Source organism: Nannospalax galili, unplaced genomic scaffold (genome assembly GCF_000622305.1).
Source record: "Nannospalax galili isolate Female #2095 unplaced genomic scaffold, S.galili_v1.0 scaffold799, whole genome shotgun sequence".
Classification (NCBI taxonomy): Eukaryota; Metazoa; Chordata; class Mammalia; order Rodentia; family Spalacidae; genus Nannospalax; species Nannospalax galili.
Window position 1 is genome coordinate 927,963 of NW_008343085.1, and position 19,957 is coordinate 947,919.

A 19,957-nucleotide genomic window follows, 5' to 3' on the forward strand; every position below is an offset into this window, starting at 1 on the left:
GGATTTCCCTGGAACTGGAGTTACGGATGGTTGTTAGCCACCATGTGGGTGCTAGGAATCAAACCTGGATCCTCTGCAAGAGCAGTCAGTGCACTTAACTCCTAAGCCATCTCTGCAGCCCCCATTTTGGATTCTTTGGGGGTTTTTTTTGAGACAAGGTCTCATATAGCCCATTCTAGTTTTGAGCTCTTTATGTAGCCAAGGATGACCTTCAACTCCTGATGCTCTTGCTTCCACTTCCCAAGTGCTTGGATTACAGGCATGTACAACCATACCTGGCTTCAATCAGACTTTAAAAAAAAATATTTTATTTATTTTTTTGTGTATGAGTGTATTGCCTGAATGTAAGTGCACCCATGCTGTGCAAAGCCCATGGAGGTCAAAAGTAGTGTGTCGAATTCTCTTGGAACTGGAGTTATAGACAGTTGTTAGCTACCATGTGGGTGCTGGGAATCGAACCCGGGTCCTCTGTAAGAGCAGTCAGTGCTCTTAACTACAGAGCCATCTCTCCAGCTCCCTCAGACTTTTTGAAAGCCATTAACATTTACTAAAAAAAAATCACTGGATATTGTGAGCTATACATTTAAAAAGGCTTCTTTGGAGTTATGACCACTAGATGTCACTGTTGTTGCTTTCTTTAAAAAAATGTAGACAAGATCAAAGAAGTGTATAAATAATTTTCATGTCATAGCTAGTAGGATACAGGTGATCACATTATATCAATAAAGAGCCACGACTTTGTTTCCACTACACAGAATTTTATTGTGAAGTAAATTAAACATACAAATATACAGTATGGCTAATGGCAGCAAAAGCAATCTGGTAGTTTAAGGCAAGTTTTAATGGAGATGAATTTAGAAAAGATGATGCAATGATGCAATTTTAAATATAGATTATGAAAAAATATCAAACTGCATCAATAACTTAAAGTAGATTCAAAGTCTGCACTACTGGAGAAAAGAAGTGCATGATCTTAATGCCAGCATTAAGACAGAGCAGTGCTAACTGATGAGCTCTCACTATTTACACAAGGATGGCCACGAGAACATTTAACACCACACAATCTTATTTATTGGTGGACTGAAAGCCTTTGGCTAGAAGCAACAGAGAAAAATGTACCATCATCATGTTATTTTAAAAAAAGAATTAAGCACAGAAGTCAAAAACAAAGGTGCGCCATGATAAAGTACCTTAAACCATCACTGTAAGGATCACTTAAAAGGTGATTCCCCCAGAGGAAATTAGGGCACCAAGAGTGTAAACATGTGAGCTATACAACACCAAATACCAACCAAATTCATTCATAGAACTTAGTTCCACAAAATGAGCATGGTCTTTTGTAACACATTATTGTTTATAAGAATTCAAACACACTCTTTACCATGCACAACTTCAAATATATAACAAATATTTTTATTCTGAGATACAGGCTGTTTATGGTTATAAGACTTATATACAATGAAAGACACGCCTCCTTCATCAATCAAGTAGTTTATATGCTTTTTAAATGCAATGACCTTATTCAGACTTCATTTCTGAATTGACCATGTCAGTTTTTCAAATTCTCTAAAATAATGCCATTCTATATGATAAAATACATTTTTGCAAAAATTTCAGCAATGCAGTAACATCTAATGACTATGACCATGACAATATCTGTAAGCATGTGCCAAATGACTTAGCACTTTTTCCAGTTTCATCTTAAAAAAATTGCAAGTTGACACTAAGCCTATTTAAAAAATATTCTTACACTAATTCATCTCAAAAGGCGCAATTAATAAAAATCTCATATATAACTGTGAATGTTTTACCCAGAATCAACAGAAGAAAATGTATCTTCTGCACAGATGAACATTTTCTAAGACTAATCTTCATCAACCAATAGTTTCTACAAAAGCATGCAATATAAAATACACATAAAAGCAGCTATCTTAAACATGATTTTAATACAATTTACCTTTGTAGCTGATTCATCACTGCCTCCAGTTTAATATGCTGTTACATACAAGAAGTTCCAGTATCCCTTTTTGTGATTGACTTAAAAAAAAAAAAATCCCTGAATAAAACAGAAGCCAGTTTGTGACTTCTTTAGGCATTTCAGTAAAACATTATCATCTAAGGAGAATTTCTCCACCCAAACTCATAATTACAGAACATAATTTAAAACAGATCCAAGGCAAATTAAGAGTTAATACCAAGGTAAAATTTTTACGTTTAAAAAGGAAAGGGTTATTATTAGCATTTAAAAGGATACTGTGACTTTAACAAGTGTAAACTTTTATTAGAAGGCTGTGGCAGACAGCTCTATGCTATACTAGGTTTTAAGGTTGTAAAAAAATGCAAACATACCACATTTTAAAAATGCTACAAAAACACAAAAGGAAATGGAGAAAACAAAAACCAAGAATGCTTATCTAAAAAAGATACCCAAAACAGAACTGCATAACCAACACATCTCTGAGTACAAAAAAATGTTTTATGCAACTGATTTTAAGAAAACCCTCTGATACAAATTTTGAATTTCTTAATTTGTTTTTAAATGACACAAACTTTTAAATTAAAAGGAGAATAGGCTTTACGAGTAGCTTCAACCCACTAAGATAATGCCAACAAGGTAAGCTTGCATAGAAAAAAATTTCAAATTATTACTGGCTACGTTTTAAAAATCAGAAAATTCGGGCATCATAGTGCAAAGCCAGGGCAGCTGGTGATGTCTTTACTGCCTTAGGCTGTAACATGTACTGCGGTATCTCCAGTTATCACAGTTTCTGGTCTTAGAATGAATTGTTTCTGCCAACTAGAAGCAAAGTGTATGTAAAGATGGCGGGCACATGTGCTGGACTACTATTAACGAAGTTTGAGATCATCACCACCACCTAAATTGGAGCCGGGACTAGGGTCTTGTTGTCTTCTTGCCTGCAATGACAAAATCATAATTTGGTGGTCAAGACAAGTGGTTTGAAATCCAAAATGACACACTATCATATAAGAAATATTCATAGCCAAAAAACTTTTCAACCAATATCTTCACAGATAAAACAATTACAATTATGTATAGCATATTTTGTAAAAATCTAGAATGAAAAGTTTTATATTCAGAAGGGTATTATATAAACATATACCATATACGAAAGAAAATTTATGGCTTTATTTTTAGAATTAGAGGTCTAACTTTATCACTACACCTTAGAAAAAAAACTTCTCCTTTTAGTTGACATTTACTGAGCAACAGCTATATACAAGGCACTGTTTTAAGCATTCTCCATGAATAACTAAATGACTCTCAACACCTACATAGGTACTGTTATTTCCCCCACTTTATATCTAAGGAAACTGAATCACAGAAGCATTTATTTATATATTGGCTGTTAACTATGTAACTGAAAAATAATAATGTATTCCATCTCTTCCAGCTGAATATTAAACCAGAAATCTCAAGAAATGAAATCCAGAATTAGTTTTGTATCATTAGTAATAGTATCTTATTAAGTAAAAATAAAAATCGGTGCACTTATTAATACCTCTAAGTATCTTTATAACAGTATTTAACAATTAAGAGGCTTAACAATTATAAGCCAGTTGTGGTGGTATATACTTTTAGTCCCAGCACTCAGGAGGCAGAGGATCTCTGTGAGTTTGAGGCCAGTCTGATCTACACAGCAGGTTCCAGGCCTGTCAGAGCTACACAGTGGGACCTCATGTTTTCTTTTCCTATTTTTTTTATTTTTAATCTTTTTGAAGCAGGGTCTCCCTGTAGCCCCAGCTGTCCTGGAACTCACTATGTAGACCAGGCTGGCCTTGAACTCACAGAGATCCACCTGCCTCTGCCTCCTAAATGCTGGGACTACAGGCGTGTGCCACCATGCCTGGCTTTCTTTAAAAGACTTAACAATTATAAACATTGAGCGTTTCAAGATTCACTACAGGATGAACATCTATGGCAAATTACTAGAAAGCATCTATTAACTAAAGTATCATGTAATTATCTGGTAATATAAAGTTTTTAGATAATATAGTGATCTTTTGATTCATGTACAACATATTTTTTAAAAAATTTCATTTATAATTTAAAGATTTTATCTTTGTGTGTGTGCTTGTGGTGGGAGTGCATTCATACCTTGTGTGGGTGCCTGTAGATGCCAGAGGCATCAGCTCTCCTGAAGCAGGAGTTGCAGGTGGTTGTGAGCCGCCTGACATTGGTGCCAGGAACTGAACCCATGTCCTCTGGAAGAACAATAGTGGTGAGCCATCTCTCTAGACTCTTTTTTTTTTTTTTTGGTCTTTTTTTGAGACAGGGTCTCCTTGTAGCCCCAGTTGTCCTGGAACTCACTATGTATACCAGGCTGGCCTCGAACTCACAAAGATCCACCTGCCTCTGCCTCCCAAGTGCTGGGATTAAAGGCGTGTGCCACCAGACCCGGCATCTAGGCTTTAAAAAAAAAAAATTTCATTTTATTTAAAATTTTATGTGTATGAGTGTATTGCCTACACGTGTATAAGTGCACCCATTCTGTGTAATCCCCTTGAAGGTCAGAAGAAGGGTCCGTTTCCTCCAGAACTGGAGTTACAGATGGTTGTTAGCTGCCATGTGGATGCTGGGAATCAAACTTGGGTCCTCTGCAAGAGCAGCCAGTGTGCTCTTAACCACTGTGCCATTTCTCCAGCCCCTCTCCAGCTTCTTTAATTACTGTGTGTGCCATAGTGTGCAAGTGGAGGTTGGAGGACAATATATGGGAGCTGGTTCTCTCCTTCCATCATGTAGTTTTGGGGATCAAACTCAAGTAATCAAGCTTGGCAACAAGTGCCTTTAATCACTGAGCTATCTCACCAGCTCCCACATGATGTCTTTCAGACACTTTCACAAATTCTAATGTTTTAAACTTTCTTCAGTGCCTCCAAATGTTGGCTAAGAACAAACATCAGAACCTGGTTCCTCCAATACAAGTTTTCCTCTGTTAGTTAATGACAATTCCATTTTACCAGTTGTTTAGACAGAAAGCCTTGAGGTTAGCATTTATATTTCTTTCTCCTCCACCCAACAACAAATTCTGATGGTTCACCTTTAAATATATCCTTAATTTGAAATTTTTATTTTGTGTGTTCAAGTGTTTGGCCTGCATATATATAAGTGTACCATGTATATGCAGTGCCTGTGGAGGCCAAGAGGATGCCAGATTCCTTGGCACTGGGGTTATGGACAATTGTTAGCTGCCATATGGGTGCTGGGAACCTGTGTCCTCTGGGAGAGTAGCCAGTGCTCTTAACCACTGAGACATCTCTCTAGCCCCAATATATCCTTAATTTCAGCACTTCTGAATTCTTCTATCACTTTCCCTGTAGTCCAAGCCATTGTCATATTTGACCTACACATTCTTATTCTTAAGTCAATTCTGTAACATGCCAGCAGTTGGGACTAACTACAATTATCTGTACAATTTCTTTAAATTGTGTTCTAATAGCATCAAGTAATTTTTCCATTGTGTCATTTTCTAAAACAAATTTAACCAAAAAATCATATTCTGATTTTAATTTCTGAGATCTAGACCAAGCAGGGCGGCACATGACTAATTCTGGCATTTGGAAGAAGCAGGAGAAACATGAGTTTGAGGCCAGCTTGGCAACAGAGATCTTGTTTTAAAATCTAAACACAGTTATTAGAGAAGGGTGTCCTGACCTTCAAAACAAGAGCTCAACAGGTCTCACTTATCCATTAAGATCACATTTTTTCCTTTCCTTTTAACAACTTCATCATGCTAGGCACCAAACCCAGGGCCTTGGTACATACGAAGTATGCAACTCTACAACTGAGCTATACCCAGCCCTAAGGTTAAATTTAGTTAGAAGGTGCAGCTACGCCCCCCCCTTTTATTTTATGTGTGTGAGTGTTATGCCTGTATGTATGTAAGTGTACCTGTGTCATGTAGTGCCTGCAGAGGACAGAAGAGGGTGTCAGATTCCCTGGAACCAGAGTTACAAACAGTGCTCTTAACCTCTGAGCCATCTCTCCAGTGCCTGCAGCTGTGTTTTAATTAAAAATATTGTTATTTGTATGAAAATGACAACTGCCTTAGTTACTTCCAGACAAAATAAAATCTAACACTAACTCTTTCAATATTTCTTAGTGTTTCTCTAGCAGATAGATTTAAACTATTTTTGTTAGCAGATTAAATATTGACTAAATTTTAGCACATCCCTTTTAATTGAAGCACTCATAGTTAAAATTATATTGAAGTCCCAGACTGAAAAGGTTATGGATGCATATGAATCAGAAAAACAATTTATGTTCCATATACAATCAATGTTAAGTATGCTCTAATAACCAATTGATTCTACAGAATCAGAGATTGTGATGTGTCTGGTTTCGGTCAATGAAGATTAGAAAGGGGCTGAGCAATGAAGAAACACTAAGGAAAATCAATCATAATTATATATTTATAAATCACTAACCTACCAATAGTATTTTGTGAAAAGAACAGTTTAGCCTTTGACTTCAGTTAAGAGTAATTTTCAAATTATATTGAGAATGAGATGATTCCAAATGGGTGATGGGTTACCAGCAGCAGCAGTTTTATGTACTGGTTATGATTGTACAGAAATAGCTATGGGTTTAATTGTCTCAAATACTGTGCTTTAAAATAAAAGCAGGAAAAACAGGAGTAAAGAAGTCATTTTGCTATTGATTTGTGCTTTTAGTTTCTATTTACCTGTGAAGAAGGGACTGAGAAAGACATGAGCTAGGCACTGTGAAGGAGAGGAGGGAAGGCTAATGAGTATGAATGGGACAGAAGAGGGAGCTAGAGCGCTGGGAAAAAACAACACTAGAAGAGAAGATGGACAGGCTGTCCTAAGGAGGCACACAGAAAGAGTTTCAGTGAAACAGCGTCCACGAGATAGGAATTCTACAACTGGATGAGTTGCCTTGGGAAGCTATATTTCCAGTTTTGTCTGTTTTGAATGTAGGCTGAAAGTTTTAGAAGAAATTCTTCTATGGGTAATAATCCATGAGACGATGGTAAAGAAGTCCTCTCTGAACTCTATCAACTCTCAAAGTATCACATCCATACTTTAATTAATCTAGCTTTTATTACAGGCTTATTAGTAGCAGTTACTCCGCCCTCACCCCCCCCCCCAGTATTAGTTTTCCCAGAAAAAATCTAGTTTCTAGGAGGTCATCATAAGATGATTCTAAATGAGGGACAATGTACAATTACTAGCACATGAAATTTTCTCTACTAGCCGGGGCCTGCAGAAATAGCCAAAAGCAGGGTTTAGTCAAATAAGTCAAAGTTTCAGGTTGATCACTACTTTTATTATCTAGATAAAAACAAACATAGAAAACTCTTTAATTGGGAAAATGTTTTGATAACTGAAAATAGCTGCAAGTCACCAAATATGTACTAGAACCTATGTTACTCATTCTCACTTTATACTTGATACCTGGTTAAAAATTACAACACAGAATTATAGAATTTTAGAATGGCAAAGTATTTAAGAGATCTGGCTTAACTCTCATCATACAGATAAGCCTACAGGGCTGGAGAGCTGGTGCAGCCATTAAGGCTCAGGCTTACAACCAAAAAGGCAGATAAGCCTATAACCAAGAAGCATTAGTGATGCCTAGACACTCCTAGGGCTGGAAGTAAGAGTCAGGACAAATTCATAGACTTAGAAAAGACTGGCATTAAATTACAACAGACACCAACGTCAGCCTCCTTAGCCAGTTATTTCTCCTTATTGCTAAGGTGCAAGGCAGAAATTTTAAGTCCTGACAATATATTTCTCCCAAAACTTGGCTCAGTGGGTAAAGGCCCTTGTCACCATGCCTTACAACCTGAGTTTGATCCCCAGGATCCACAGAGTTAAAGAGAGAAAATCAATTCTCCCGAGCTGTCATCTTGACTGCTACATGTATACCATGGTGTGTACACATACAAATAGATAATTTTTTTTCTTACATAAGAATAAGTATTAGTATTTACAGTAGTTAAAGTAAAATGTGCTGAAAAACTGAAGTCTTTGGAAATTTAAAACAGAGGTTAAGATTTCTTAAACTACACAGGCCCTAAAAATATGCATAACCCAAGTACAAAAACCACATAAAGCTTTTTGCTTGTTTTTATTTTCAAGTAGTCACTACACAATAGGCTCTTGATTTGCTGAATTGCATTAAACTTTTTTTTTTAAATATTTATTCTTAGCTGGGCGTGGTGGCACACACCTTTAATCCCAGCACTTGGGAAGCAGAGGCAGATGGAACTTTGTGAGTTTGAGGCCAGCCTGGTCTACATAGCAAGTTCCAGGACAGCTGGGGCTACAGGGAGATCCTGTCTCAAAAAGACAAAAAAAAAAAAAAAAAAAAAAAATCTTATTTTTAATTATTCTTATTTTTAATTTAATGCCTTTGTGGAAGTATGTTGCTTGTGGGTGCAGCTGCCACAGAGGCCAGAAGAGGGTGTTGGACCCACTGCAGCTGGACCATTGTGAGCTGCCTGACATGGGTGCTGGGAACCAAACTCAGGCCCTCTGCAAGAGCAGTATGGACACTTAACCACAGAGCCATCTTTCCAGCTCCCATATTAAACTTAAGGTAGAATATGCAGTAATTATTGATCCATACCACAACATTAAAAACTATTAAAAGCCAGGCACCCTTTAATCCCAACACTTGGGAGGCAGAGGCAGGAGGATCTCTGTGAGCTGGAGGCCAGCCCGATCTAAATATTGAGTTCCAGGCTGGCTGGGATAACAGGGAGACCCTGTCTCAAAAAGACCAAAAAAAAAGGGGGGGCCGGGCTAGAGAGATGGTTCAGCAGTTAAGACCCGGGTTCAAATCCCAGCACCCACATGGCAGCTAACAACTGTCCATTAACTCCAGTCTCAGGGATCCGACAGCCTCTTCTGACCTCCACGGCCACACTTAACCTACATGCAGGCAATACACACATACACAAAAGTAAAAAATAAAAATGAAAATAAGAAGGCCTATTAATCTGCTAACACTTTATAATCCACCAAATGGAGGCATTTTCTAGAGAATGATAGAGAAAAATCTCTTTTAGCATCTTTCAGCTGAATTAAATGCTCTATTAGCTTGGGTCCAGAGGACAATCAAGTTGAAAATCATCTCTAGAAATATACTGTATATGAACTGCGACTGGACATTCTACAGAGACATCAATTCATCTATTCCCAGTTACTACTCAACCCTAGGTAACTGCTACCTCAGCAGACAGCAGAGCCAGGAAGTTCAAAATTCTTTTTTGGTTCTTTAGTTCAGAAAAACAAAAACAAAAACAAAAACAAACCAATTGACTGACTGACCAACCAAAATATGCCAGAATCTAAAATAGCTTGACAAAATGGTATCTTTGAGTTTCAGTCTAAGGTCAGGCTATGTCTACTTTACTGCCATTCCAGATACATTGTAAGCCAAATACTAGATTCCACTAAGCCTCCCTTCTTTTTTTAAATCTTATTTATTATTTTTATTTTATGTGTTTGAGTATATTGTCTACAAGTATGTAAGTATAACCAAGTCATGCAATGCCTGAGGAGGTCAGAAGAGGGTGTCGGATTACCCTGGAACTGGAGTCACAGATGGCTGTTAAGCTGCCATGTGGGAGCTGAGAATTAAACCTAGGTCCTCTGTAAGAACAGCCAGTGCTCTTAACTACTGAGCCATCTCTCTAGCACCTGAGCCTCCCTTCTAAGCACCAGATACTAAGGGAGCAATCTGTGAGGTAGGTTTGTTTTACAGATGAGGCTCAAGGAGAATAAGCAACTTTCCCAATGTCAGTCACATAGCAACAAATGGTAGAGCTAGCAAGCAAACCAAGTAATCTACTACAAACCATATGCTCATTTATATACCAAAAGTCCTCAAGTTATCTTTCTATCACCTTCTTGGTTAACTGAAAACACTCCAGGGACCCTAGTGGGAGATCAGAATAATCCCTACCCTTGCTTTGACCAGAGAAGTCCCTTTCTCTATTTAATACATTGGGGCTTGGTATAAAATTTCAAATGAAAAAAGGGTTTCATGGTTTTAAAAATAACTTATTTAACAATTGGGTATGGCGGTATATGCCTGTAAGACCAGCATTTGGGAGGCTGAAGCAGGACAATCATTGAGTTCAGATATTTGAGACCAGCCTAGGTAGCAGTGATGCCCCTAACTCAGCAAAACAAAATAAAACAAAAAATAGCCTACATGCCAGTAAATACAGACAAGTTACAAAATCTTCTGTTTTCATTAATGTGTGTTACACTAGGAGCAATTTTTTTATTTTATTATTTTTATTTTATATGTATGCGTGTATTGCCTGCATGTAGGTAAGTGCACCCATGTTGTACAATGCTGGCAGAGGTCAGAAGAGGCTGTTGGATTCCCTGGGACTGGAATTACGGACAGTTGTTAGCTGCCATGTGGGTGCTGAGATTTGAACCCAGGTCTTCCGCAAGAACAACCAGTGTTTTTTAAACTGCTGAGCCATCTCTCCAGCCCCACAAATTTTCTTTTTAAAAAATTATCTTTATTTACATTATATCTCTGTGTGTCTGTATGTCACTTGTGTATGGGTGTCCAGAGGCCAGAAAATGGTGTTTAATCCCTCAGAACTGGGAACTGATTCAAGTCCTCTGCAAGAGCAAGCCCTCTTAACCATCTCTCCAGTTCCCTAAGAGCAAATTTTCTTTCCTAAATAATTGATGTATGTGATATCAAATTCAGAAAGCAAAAAGGATATACAGTGAAAACAATTGTCCTTCATTTGAAAAGTTCTTATTTTTAATTTTAAATTATATGTGTGTGTAGGTATGTTACGTGAGTGCAGGTGCCCAAGGAGGTCAGAGGAGTCGTATTCCCCCTGGAGCTAGAGCTATAGGCAGTGTGAGCCACCATATGTGGATGCTGGGATCCAAACTAAGTCCCCTGTAAGGGCAGTATGAATTCTTAAATGCTGGGCTATCTCTCCAGTCCTAATAAGTCCATTTTGTCATTGCCCCTCCTCCCAATCTGGTTTCCATTGTAGTTTCCAGTTTCATTTTTTTATACAGCCTACTAGTGAGCACTTTCAAACAAATATATTCCTATCTATAGGATAAGATATTAAACACAATATTCTGTATCTTTTATGTATCTCATTTTACTTAAAATTATTTACCAGTATCTGGTAAAGGCTACTAAAATAAGTATATTTTTCCAGTTTATCTTTCATTTGCCAAATAAATGATAAACTGTCATTATCTTTGGAAAGTAAACAAAATACTGTACCAGTAAAAGCTTCCTCCAAAAAAAAAATAATTAAAAAAACAAAAAACAAACAGAAGAGATGGCTAAATTCTATCATGAATGATGCTATAAATGGCAAAATGGAAGCATGTGCAGTTTTGTAACCAATTTCATATTAAAGACAATTTTGGGCTGGAGAGATGGCTCAGCAGTTAAGAGCACTGACTGCTCTTGCAGAGGACCCAGGTTCAATTCCCAGCACCCACATGGTGGCTACAAACCATCCTTAATTCCACATCCAGGGGAATCTGAAGCCCTCTTCTGACCTCCGCGGCATTGCACGACATGGGTGCACTCACATACATACAAGGCAATACACTCATACACATAAAATAAAAATAATAAATAAAATATTAAAAAAATATTGTGAAAAATGGAATCCTTTGAGCTACAACCATTTGAAGTTCTGCTTCCCACTGACAGAACTTTTAACTTTACATGAGCATTAAATGTTCATGGGTAGTACCATCAACACTTCAGTATGGCAAGGGTAGGGATTTCAGAGGTTATTCAAACAGTGGTAGAGAACCCTGAGCTTTAGTGTGTCAAAATCTCAGGCTTCCAAACATCTCCTCAGTTACTGCCGCCCACGAATTACCACTGTTCTTGGCTGTCATCTCCAGTCAGGCATCAGGACCACCCACTAGAACCAATATTATTCTTTTCTGCCTCAGCCTTTTCTATTCCAGGCAAAATGGTTTCTAACTTCTCCCAGCAGATTTTATTTTTCAGCTCTATGGGTGCTGTAGAAATTAATTTCCCACTGTTAGGCTGTATTTGTGGAGATGTCCTGGTTAGGAAACTAGGTTTAACTCCTTGGTTTTTCTTCTATTAGCAAACCATTTGAAAGAGAACATGTGAGTTAATTTTTCTGGGAGTCTTATTTTCACCAACTGTTGTTAAGAATGAATTAGATGATACTTAAATCCCTAAAGATGTTTGAATTACAGGGCAAAAACATTTTCCTTCACTGTTATTTCAGGAAAAAAAAAAAAGGTAAAATTCGAAAGACAGCAACCTTTAAGAAGTGTTCATAGATAAGACAACAAAAGAAAGAACCACAAGGAAGGAGGAAGGGCAGGCAGAATGTACAAATATGCAAAGGGCCAAAAGCACACAAACCCCAAACTCCTATTCACAACTGCCAGTGTGCTCTGCAGACAGACTCCAGCCCACTCTTCTTAGATGACAACTTTCTACAAGAACTAGTATCTCAAATTATTGCTGTTAGGCACTACAGGATCTTAAATCATTGATGAAAATTTAACTGTTTTCTCTCTCATCTAGGTCATAATGCAAGGAGAGTGCCTCAATACATTACAGAGAACTAAAAGGATGCTCTTGTTAGCCAGATACTTCAATTAACTGGAGCCAGCACTGTGGTAGAGCTTTTAGCACTAAAGCACTTTAGAGCTATTACTTCTGTTGGCATACACATGCCAAGCACCATATTAACTACTTTATAAATGTTTTCACACTGAATTCTCTCAATTTCGGTGAGAAAACTGGGGCTTAAGAGAGACTGGCAAGTGTGGCTCAGGAATATGAACCAGGCCCGACTACAAGACCATGCTCTCAATCACTGACTATCTAGCTAATGGAATCAATCTAGCCGAGTGACAAATTATTTGGCATTCCTGTCAACAGACTTTGTTTTTGTTCATAGACACACATAAACAAAAGCATTTTTTCCCCCAAATGACAACATTGAAAAAAATTAGAAAAACCCAACTATTTAAAATAGACTATTTGTGCTGGGCATGGTGGGGCATGTCTGCAATCCCAATACTTTAGAAGACAGGGGCAGAAGATCTAGGCCAGTCAGGGCCACACAGTGAGACCTTTTCTCAAACATATAAACATTGTGGTTAATATTCAACAACTTAAAGCAAAAGATATACAAAAGCATCCTAAACAACTATTCCACTCATTCTGAAGTAGTTATTTTTTAAGTATATTCATTTACTCCAGAAAGAGTGGCCATGTTTTCTGACTTGGCAAACTCCATCACTCATTTACCGCTTTAAACATAACTGTTCTTCCTGCCGGAAAAGCTTTCCAGTTTGCAGAGGTGGCAAACCCGTGCTCTCCTTCAAATCCCTGCAAGCATATTCTATGAACGTCCCAAGCAGTGACAAACTTAAATGATCTGTCTTCTACAGCGCCACCATCTCCCTTTGAACTACCACTATGTATGCTAAAAGACACTGCAATTACCTGTCTCTACATCCATGTTCTGTCAAGATTTAAAGATGTGCAAGGATATGTATCCCCTAGTCCCTCCTGCAGAATCCAGCACAACACAGGCTACTATTTAACCAATTAACATAAACCAGCTCCAGTTATAAACACTTAAAAATCTTCGCAGAGACCATCAGCGTGTATCATCTAGTTTATCCCATAGACTCCTCTGTAATTCAGACAGGTAGGTAGACTGTTTTTTTTTTTTTTTTTAAGGTTTTCATTTATCAAGTAAACACCTTTAAAAATACTGGTGGATAATTCATGGGACACAAAAATCAAGGAGAGATTGCTCATCATTTGAAAGTGTACACTGCTCTTCCAGGTGACCAGAGTTCAGTGGTCACCCATATCTGGTGCTTCACAGCTGCCTTTAACTCCAGCTCCAGGGCACTGGATACCCTCTTTTGGCCTCCACAGGCACTGTACTCATGTATACAAACCCACACATAAACACACATATACATGATTAAAAATAAATCTTGAACAGGAAAGGAAATAAGAGCTAGCTGGGTGTGATGGCCCATTTCTGTACTCCAAGCATTTGGGAAATGAAATCAAGAGGATCAAGAATGTAAGTTCATCTGTGGTCACATAGCAAGTTCCAGGTGAGCATGTGCTGGATAAAACCTCATCTCAAACAACAAGAAACAAAAAACCCAATAGCAAACAAATCAGCAAAGGAAAAGGGAGAAAAGGAAAGGGACAAAAGGGACAGGAATGGGGAAGGAAGAAATTAAGAACTGCTATGGAACTACACAAGAGTTAATTATGATTAAGACTTGAGAAGAGCCTGCCAGATACCTTATGCTGCATGCATCTCAACGAATGGGTAGAGAAGTACATTCTATAAAGTGCACAAGAGCGAAATGGGAAGCGTAAGATCACAAGAATTGTAAAACCTTCAAAGAAAACATGTGTAACACATATACATCACTCCTATACCCTCCTAGCTAAAATGGATTCTCAGGGATGGTCTCATTTGCCATCAGCCTCTTAGGCCAATTAGCTCATTGATGAAGGAATCTATCAATCATTAAAAGATAGAGAATTTGATTTTACTTCATATACTAATCATTGAATAGACATAATTAAAATTTTTATTCTAAAATATTCAACACAATAAAAAAGGAAATAAAAACAGCAGTTGATACCTAGTCAGAGCTATCTATTCTAAAGGTGCTTTCATATGTAATTTACTGATTTAATCCTCACAATGACCCTATGAGACAGACACGAGATAGACACTACTCTTTGTGTACATATACACAAACACACACACTTCTATGTTATAATTTAAATAAGAGCATACACGCACAAGTACACGTACACGTACACACACACACACACACAATTTGCATGGAAATTTTCTGTGCACCACCTCCCACCCACAACTGTGAGAAAATGAAACAAACAAAATCCTGTAACTTTCAAAATCAAGACAATATTCCTAGAAAATGAAAAATAGTATTAGTTGCAAAAGGTTTCAAAAATGTTCTAAATGATAGCTTATTATCTATGTTAACATGAGGCAATTTTTAGAAATAAGTGTGTGACAGCAAGAGGTTGAATAAAATGATTTGAATCAATTAAGAGAAAAATATACCTTGTTACAGTAAAAGATTTTCTTTGTGAAGATCAATACGTAAGAAATTCGTATGTGACCTTAAAATCAGAATACCTTTCTTTAAAAGAACTACATATAATAAAATAATGTACAATTTTTAAAACAAAGGACAAACTATTAAAAAACATTATGCACAAACATTACAAACAGCCTGAGAGTTTGGTGAAAGTACTAACCAGTTACTGCCAGCAGCTGTGAAACTCTCACCTCCATTTCCTCCCGGTGAGACCTGTCTCTATCCTCAAATTCACGTGTTCTTCTCCGGGCCTCTTCGAAGGCCTGTTGTGCTAATGCATCTTCCTGCTGTAAGAATACATGAAATAGCTATTTTAATTTTGATCTATAATAAAAATTTATATTTGGGATTTTTTTTTGAAGGAAAAAACTGCAGTTATTCTAAAAATATCAACACTACAACCCCAAACCCCACCCCAACTTCTTTTAGAGGTAGTTTTATTTTGGGGGGTGGCGGAGGGACAGTGGTGGAGCTGGCCCAGCACACCCCCACCCAGCCCAGCTAGAGGTACTTTTGTTTTGGAGACAGGGTGTCATGATAGCCTTGGCTGGCCTGAAATACAATCCTCCTGCCTCAGCTTCCCTAGTGTCAGGCTTACGAGTCTGTGCCACATTTCTACTAGGAACCTGACCCACTTTTGATTTAGCATTTTTTCTTAACTTCACAGAATTAGCACACTACCTATCTGACTGTATTTTGGGGAATCTGCAGTGTCTTCATTTCTTTTCTTTCTTTTTTTTTTGGTCTTTTTGAGACCAAAGGGTCTCCCTGTAGTCCCAGTTGTCCTGGAACTCACTATGTAGACCAGGCTGGATTTGAACTCAGAGAGATCTGCCTGCCTTTGCCTCCCAAGTGCTAGGATTAAAGGCACGCACCACCAAGCCCAGCTCTTCTTAATTTCTACAAACATTTGCCTAATTTGGAACCTGAACAGCTCTTACCTAGATTACTGCAAGGCTCTGAAACAGTCTCTCCTTGTTTCCAGTTATTGCACCACTCCTCATACTGCTGTCAGTGTTGATCTTCTAAAGCACAATGTGACGAGGGCCCCCAAACTTAGAAAGCTCCCTCACTGTTTACATGCTACAACACAGAATGTTCAACTTTTGCCAGTCACATACCAGAGTATGTACTAATATTTTTTGATGGTATTCTTGCAGAAATGAAAATATCCAGAACAAAAGTCCTAACATTCACTTTCCTAGAATCAGTACACCAAGGGTGGCCATATAGCTTAGTTCTGTCAATGAGATAATAAGCACAAGTCATCTGATCAGGTTTCCAAGAAGGCCATTTAGGAGACATTTCACCATTTCTCCTTCCTGGAAAGTGATGCAATGCTCAGACACTTAGCAGTTATCTTGAAAATATGAGGATAAAATCACATGCTAGCCATGGTACAACAGGAAAATGAAAAGACCAGGGCCTCTGGTAATAAAGTGTACCACCAGGTCTGAGTACGATAGATGTCTTGTTCGCTGTAATAAAATCATTTGTCACTGTTAGCAGGGTTAAAATTTATAATTCCAGTGCCTGTAACTTAAATGGACTATTCTACAAGTTATGAGGGATAAATGAGAACACATAAAAGTGTTTATTGAGCATATTACCAGACAGCATCCAGTTCTATTATTTTACAAGCACTTACGGATATATATAAAAATCACACATTTAACCAGGTGCTGGTGGCAGCAGTGGCAGCCATGTTGCACGCCTTTAATTCCAGCACTGGGAGACAGAGGCAGGTCAATCTCTTGGAGTTCCAGGCCAGCTGGGGCTACAGGGAGACCCTGTCTTAAACAAACAAACAAATAAAGTCACACATTTAACTAAGCCTGAGGTACTTATAAAAGAATGCTATTCATACCTAAAAAGGCTTTCTGTTACTCATTAGGTATCTGGGATACATCTGCTGATGACAGTGTACCCATTTTGTTCTGTGTACTTATTCACTTTTTTATCCCCTCAAAATTTTTTTTTACCACATTTACTTGTGTGTCCACACCACAGTCTGTGGAAGTTCAAGGACAATTTGTGGGCATTGGTGCTCTCTTTCCACCTTGTGGGTCCTGGGGATCGAACACAGGTTAGCAAGCTTGATGGCAGGTATCTTTACCTGCTGAACTACCTCATTGGTTCTTACTCAGTTTTTCATTATTTCCCACAAATATTTACTGAGTCTTATTATGTTCCGGTCATTGTGCATGGTTCCATTTACATAATATGAAGGAATGCTGCTTTACTCCTATAGCTGCTAATCCAGAGAGATAGGTAGAAAATAAACCTAATTAACAAATAAACCTAATTTAATCAACGTAAAGTGATCAATATGATTAAGTATAACAGAGAAAACTGAGGATAAAACCAGAGCATTTAACATGAGATGTAATATAATTCCCTAAGAAAGTTAAGCTACTATAGATATTCTAGAAATGGTCATGAATTTTACTCCATTAAATGACTAAAAAGTATTACTAACTGCTGCAGAATAAGCCAAGAGAAATTTGGTGGCTCTCTATTTTTTAGTTCCAACTTCCATCTTGGTCTTTTCTAGTGACAAGAAAAATGTGTGTACAGTGAACAGAATTCACACTTTAACAAATGGGGAAGACTATGGGCAATTACCAATGTCATCCTGATCCCTTTTCTTGTTGCAATGCATGTAACATCTCCCTTTTAGGGACAGCACTAGCTAATAAAATTACTTGCTCACCCATGAAGGAGAATAATGGCTAGGGACAGCTGATTCTATCCAGCCCCAGGCGATGGTGGGAGGAGCTTGCAATTTTAATTTCCCCAGCCACTTGTCATACTAGCCTGTTGTTACTCCAGAGTCTACACCAGAACCTGCACAAAGCAGCTAGGGCATCAGTGTAACAGTTGGAGCTGACCATGGTGGTATGCACCTATAAACCCACTATGTGGGAGGCTGAGGCAAGGAAGATCACCTAAACCTAGGAATGAAAGAGACCAGTCTGAACAACATAGGAGTCCTCATCTCAAACAACAAAAAGGGCTAGAAGGATGGCTCAGTGTGTAAAGTGTTTGCTATGCAAACACAAGGAACTGAGTTCAGATCCCCAGTCCCCTTGTTATATATATATAAAAAAGCTGGTATTGCAGAACATATCTGCAATCCCAGTTCCAGGAAAGAAGAGACAGTTGGACCTTTGAAGCTTGCTGGCCAGTCAGTCTAGCCAAATTGGTGAGCTCTAGGCCTAGTGAGACACACTCTCTCAAAAAATAAGGCAGAGAAACGCACACAACACTTGAAGGTATGATATATTCAGTGGGTAAAAGGCACTTGCTGCCAATCCTGATGACTTTAGTTTAATTTCTGGGACCCACCTGGTAGAACTGACCACTGCAAATTGTCCTTACACCCCCCCTCCCCAAAACAAACCAAAGAAAACATAGCTGGAGTGTTCAAGTCTCCATGTGAAATAAATGTCTGCAGTTCTGTCATGGAGTACAGACAGAATAATTTGACCCATTCTTGCCTCAATGATTTTAGCTTTTCATATTATCTAAATCTTCAACAATATTTATTTATAGTTTGACATAACACCTTTCTTCAACAATAAGTTTTTTAAAAGTTTATGTTTAAAGAAAAATTAAGAATGAAATTAATTTATAAGAAAGTTTATGAGCTGGGCATGGTGGTACATGCCTTTAATCCCAACACTTGGGAGGCAGAGGCAGGTGGATCTTTGTGAGTTCAAGGCCAGCCTGGTCTACATAGCGAGTTCCAGGACAGCTGGGGCTACAGGGAGACCCTGTCTCAAAAAGACCAAAAAAAGAGAAAGTTTTTGATAAACATATAATTTGTACAGAATACTGACATCTAATATTCTGTGGAGGTCAGAATGGTATCACAGCATGAAAATAAAAAGAAATCTGGAGCATTAGTATCTATTCCAAAGGCAATCATTGGACATGTGCAGCTACAAATGGAACATTTAACTCACTACTCTGCAGAATGTAACTTTTTGTTAAACAATCAAACAACTCTTCCTAGTCAGTTCTAGTTACATTCTTGTACACACATACACAAAGCAAATTAGCTTATATGTTGACTTCACTGGCAATAAAATCTTACAAACAGCCACAGGATTCTTGTTTTATATCAGTGTCATCAGGTATTTCAAACAGAAAAATCTAATTCTGATAATGGTCCTACTGTCCTAACCCAATCATGCAATAATATACTACATCTGAAAGGTCATTATGTTGAAGATGAAACATATTTTTCTGATTGCCAAACTAAAGTCAAAAAAGTCCAAAACTGAAGTGAAAGTATTGGCATCCATGTTGATAACAGAAAAGTTGGGGAAAATAAAGTATGCAAAAATAAATAAATAAATAAATAAATAAATAAATAAATAAAATGCTCTCTCGCTGATTGTAGCAGAAAGATCAGGAGTTCAAGGTCATCATCCTTAGCTACATGAGATCCTATTTCCAACAAACAATAATAATGGTCTCATTGAATTAAAAAACACAAGGTACAAACTTATTAGGTAGTTCTGGTATATATCACTGCATGCAAAGAAATGAGATGTTGTGGTAATTATTATTTATTTAGTTATATAACTTAAAAATATCCTTATGCAATCACAAACCCATGAAGTTTTTGTGACAAAGTTGACTCTGAATATATAACTTATGACAGCATATGTGCAATTGATTTTCTTTTTCTTTTGGTAAATAAACATTAGTTGTATTTTGTTAAAAATTATTTGAAGGTGCTGGGTGTGGTACTGCACACCTTTAATCCCAACAC

General features: G+C 37.7%; 1 protein-coding gene across 3 annotated transcripts in view; it reads right to left on the minus strand.

The window, feature by feature from the left end:
• Window positions 1–737: 737 nt before the first annotated feature.
• Window positions 738–19,957, minus strand: part of Cbfb (core-binding factor subunit beta) — a 49,339-nt gene continuing 30,119 nt past the window's right edge. For 2 of the 3 annotated variants that reach the window (XM_029566456.1, XM_008839116.3), the window contains 2 exons: window positions 15,366–15,461; window positions 738–2,916 (listed from right to left, as the gene is read on the minus strand). In XM_029566456.1, coding sequence (XP_029422316.1) covers window positions 2,848–2,916; window positions 15,366–15,461 — 165 coding nt within the window. In that variant the 3' untranslated portion in view covers window positions 738–2,847. Of the gene's footprint in view, window positions 2,917–15,334; window positions 15,462–19,957 lie in introns of all 3 variants that reach the window. The other variant, XM_008839117.3, reaches the window with a different exon arrangement.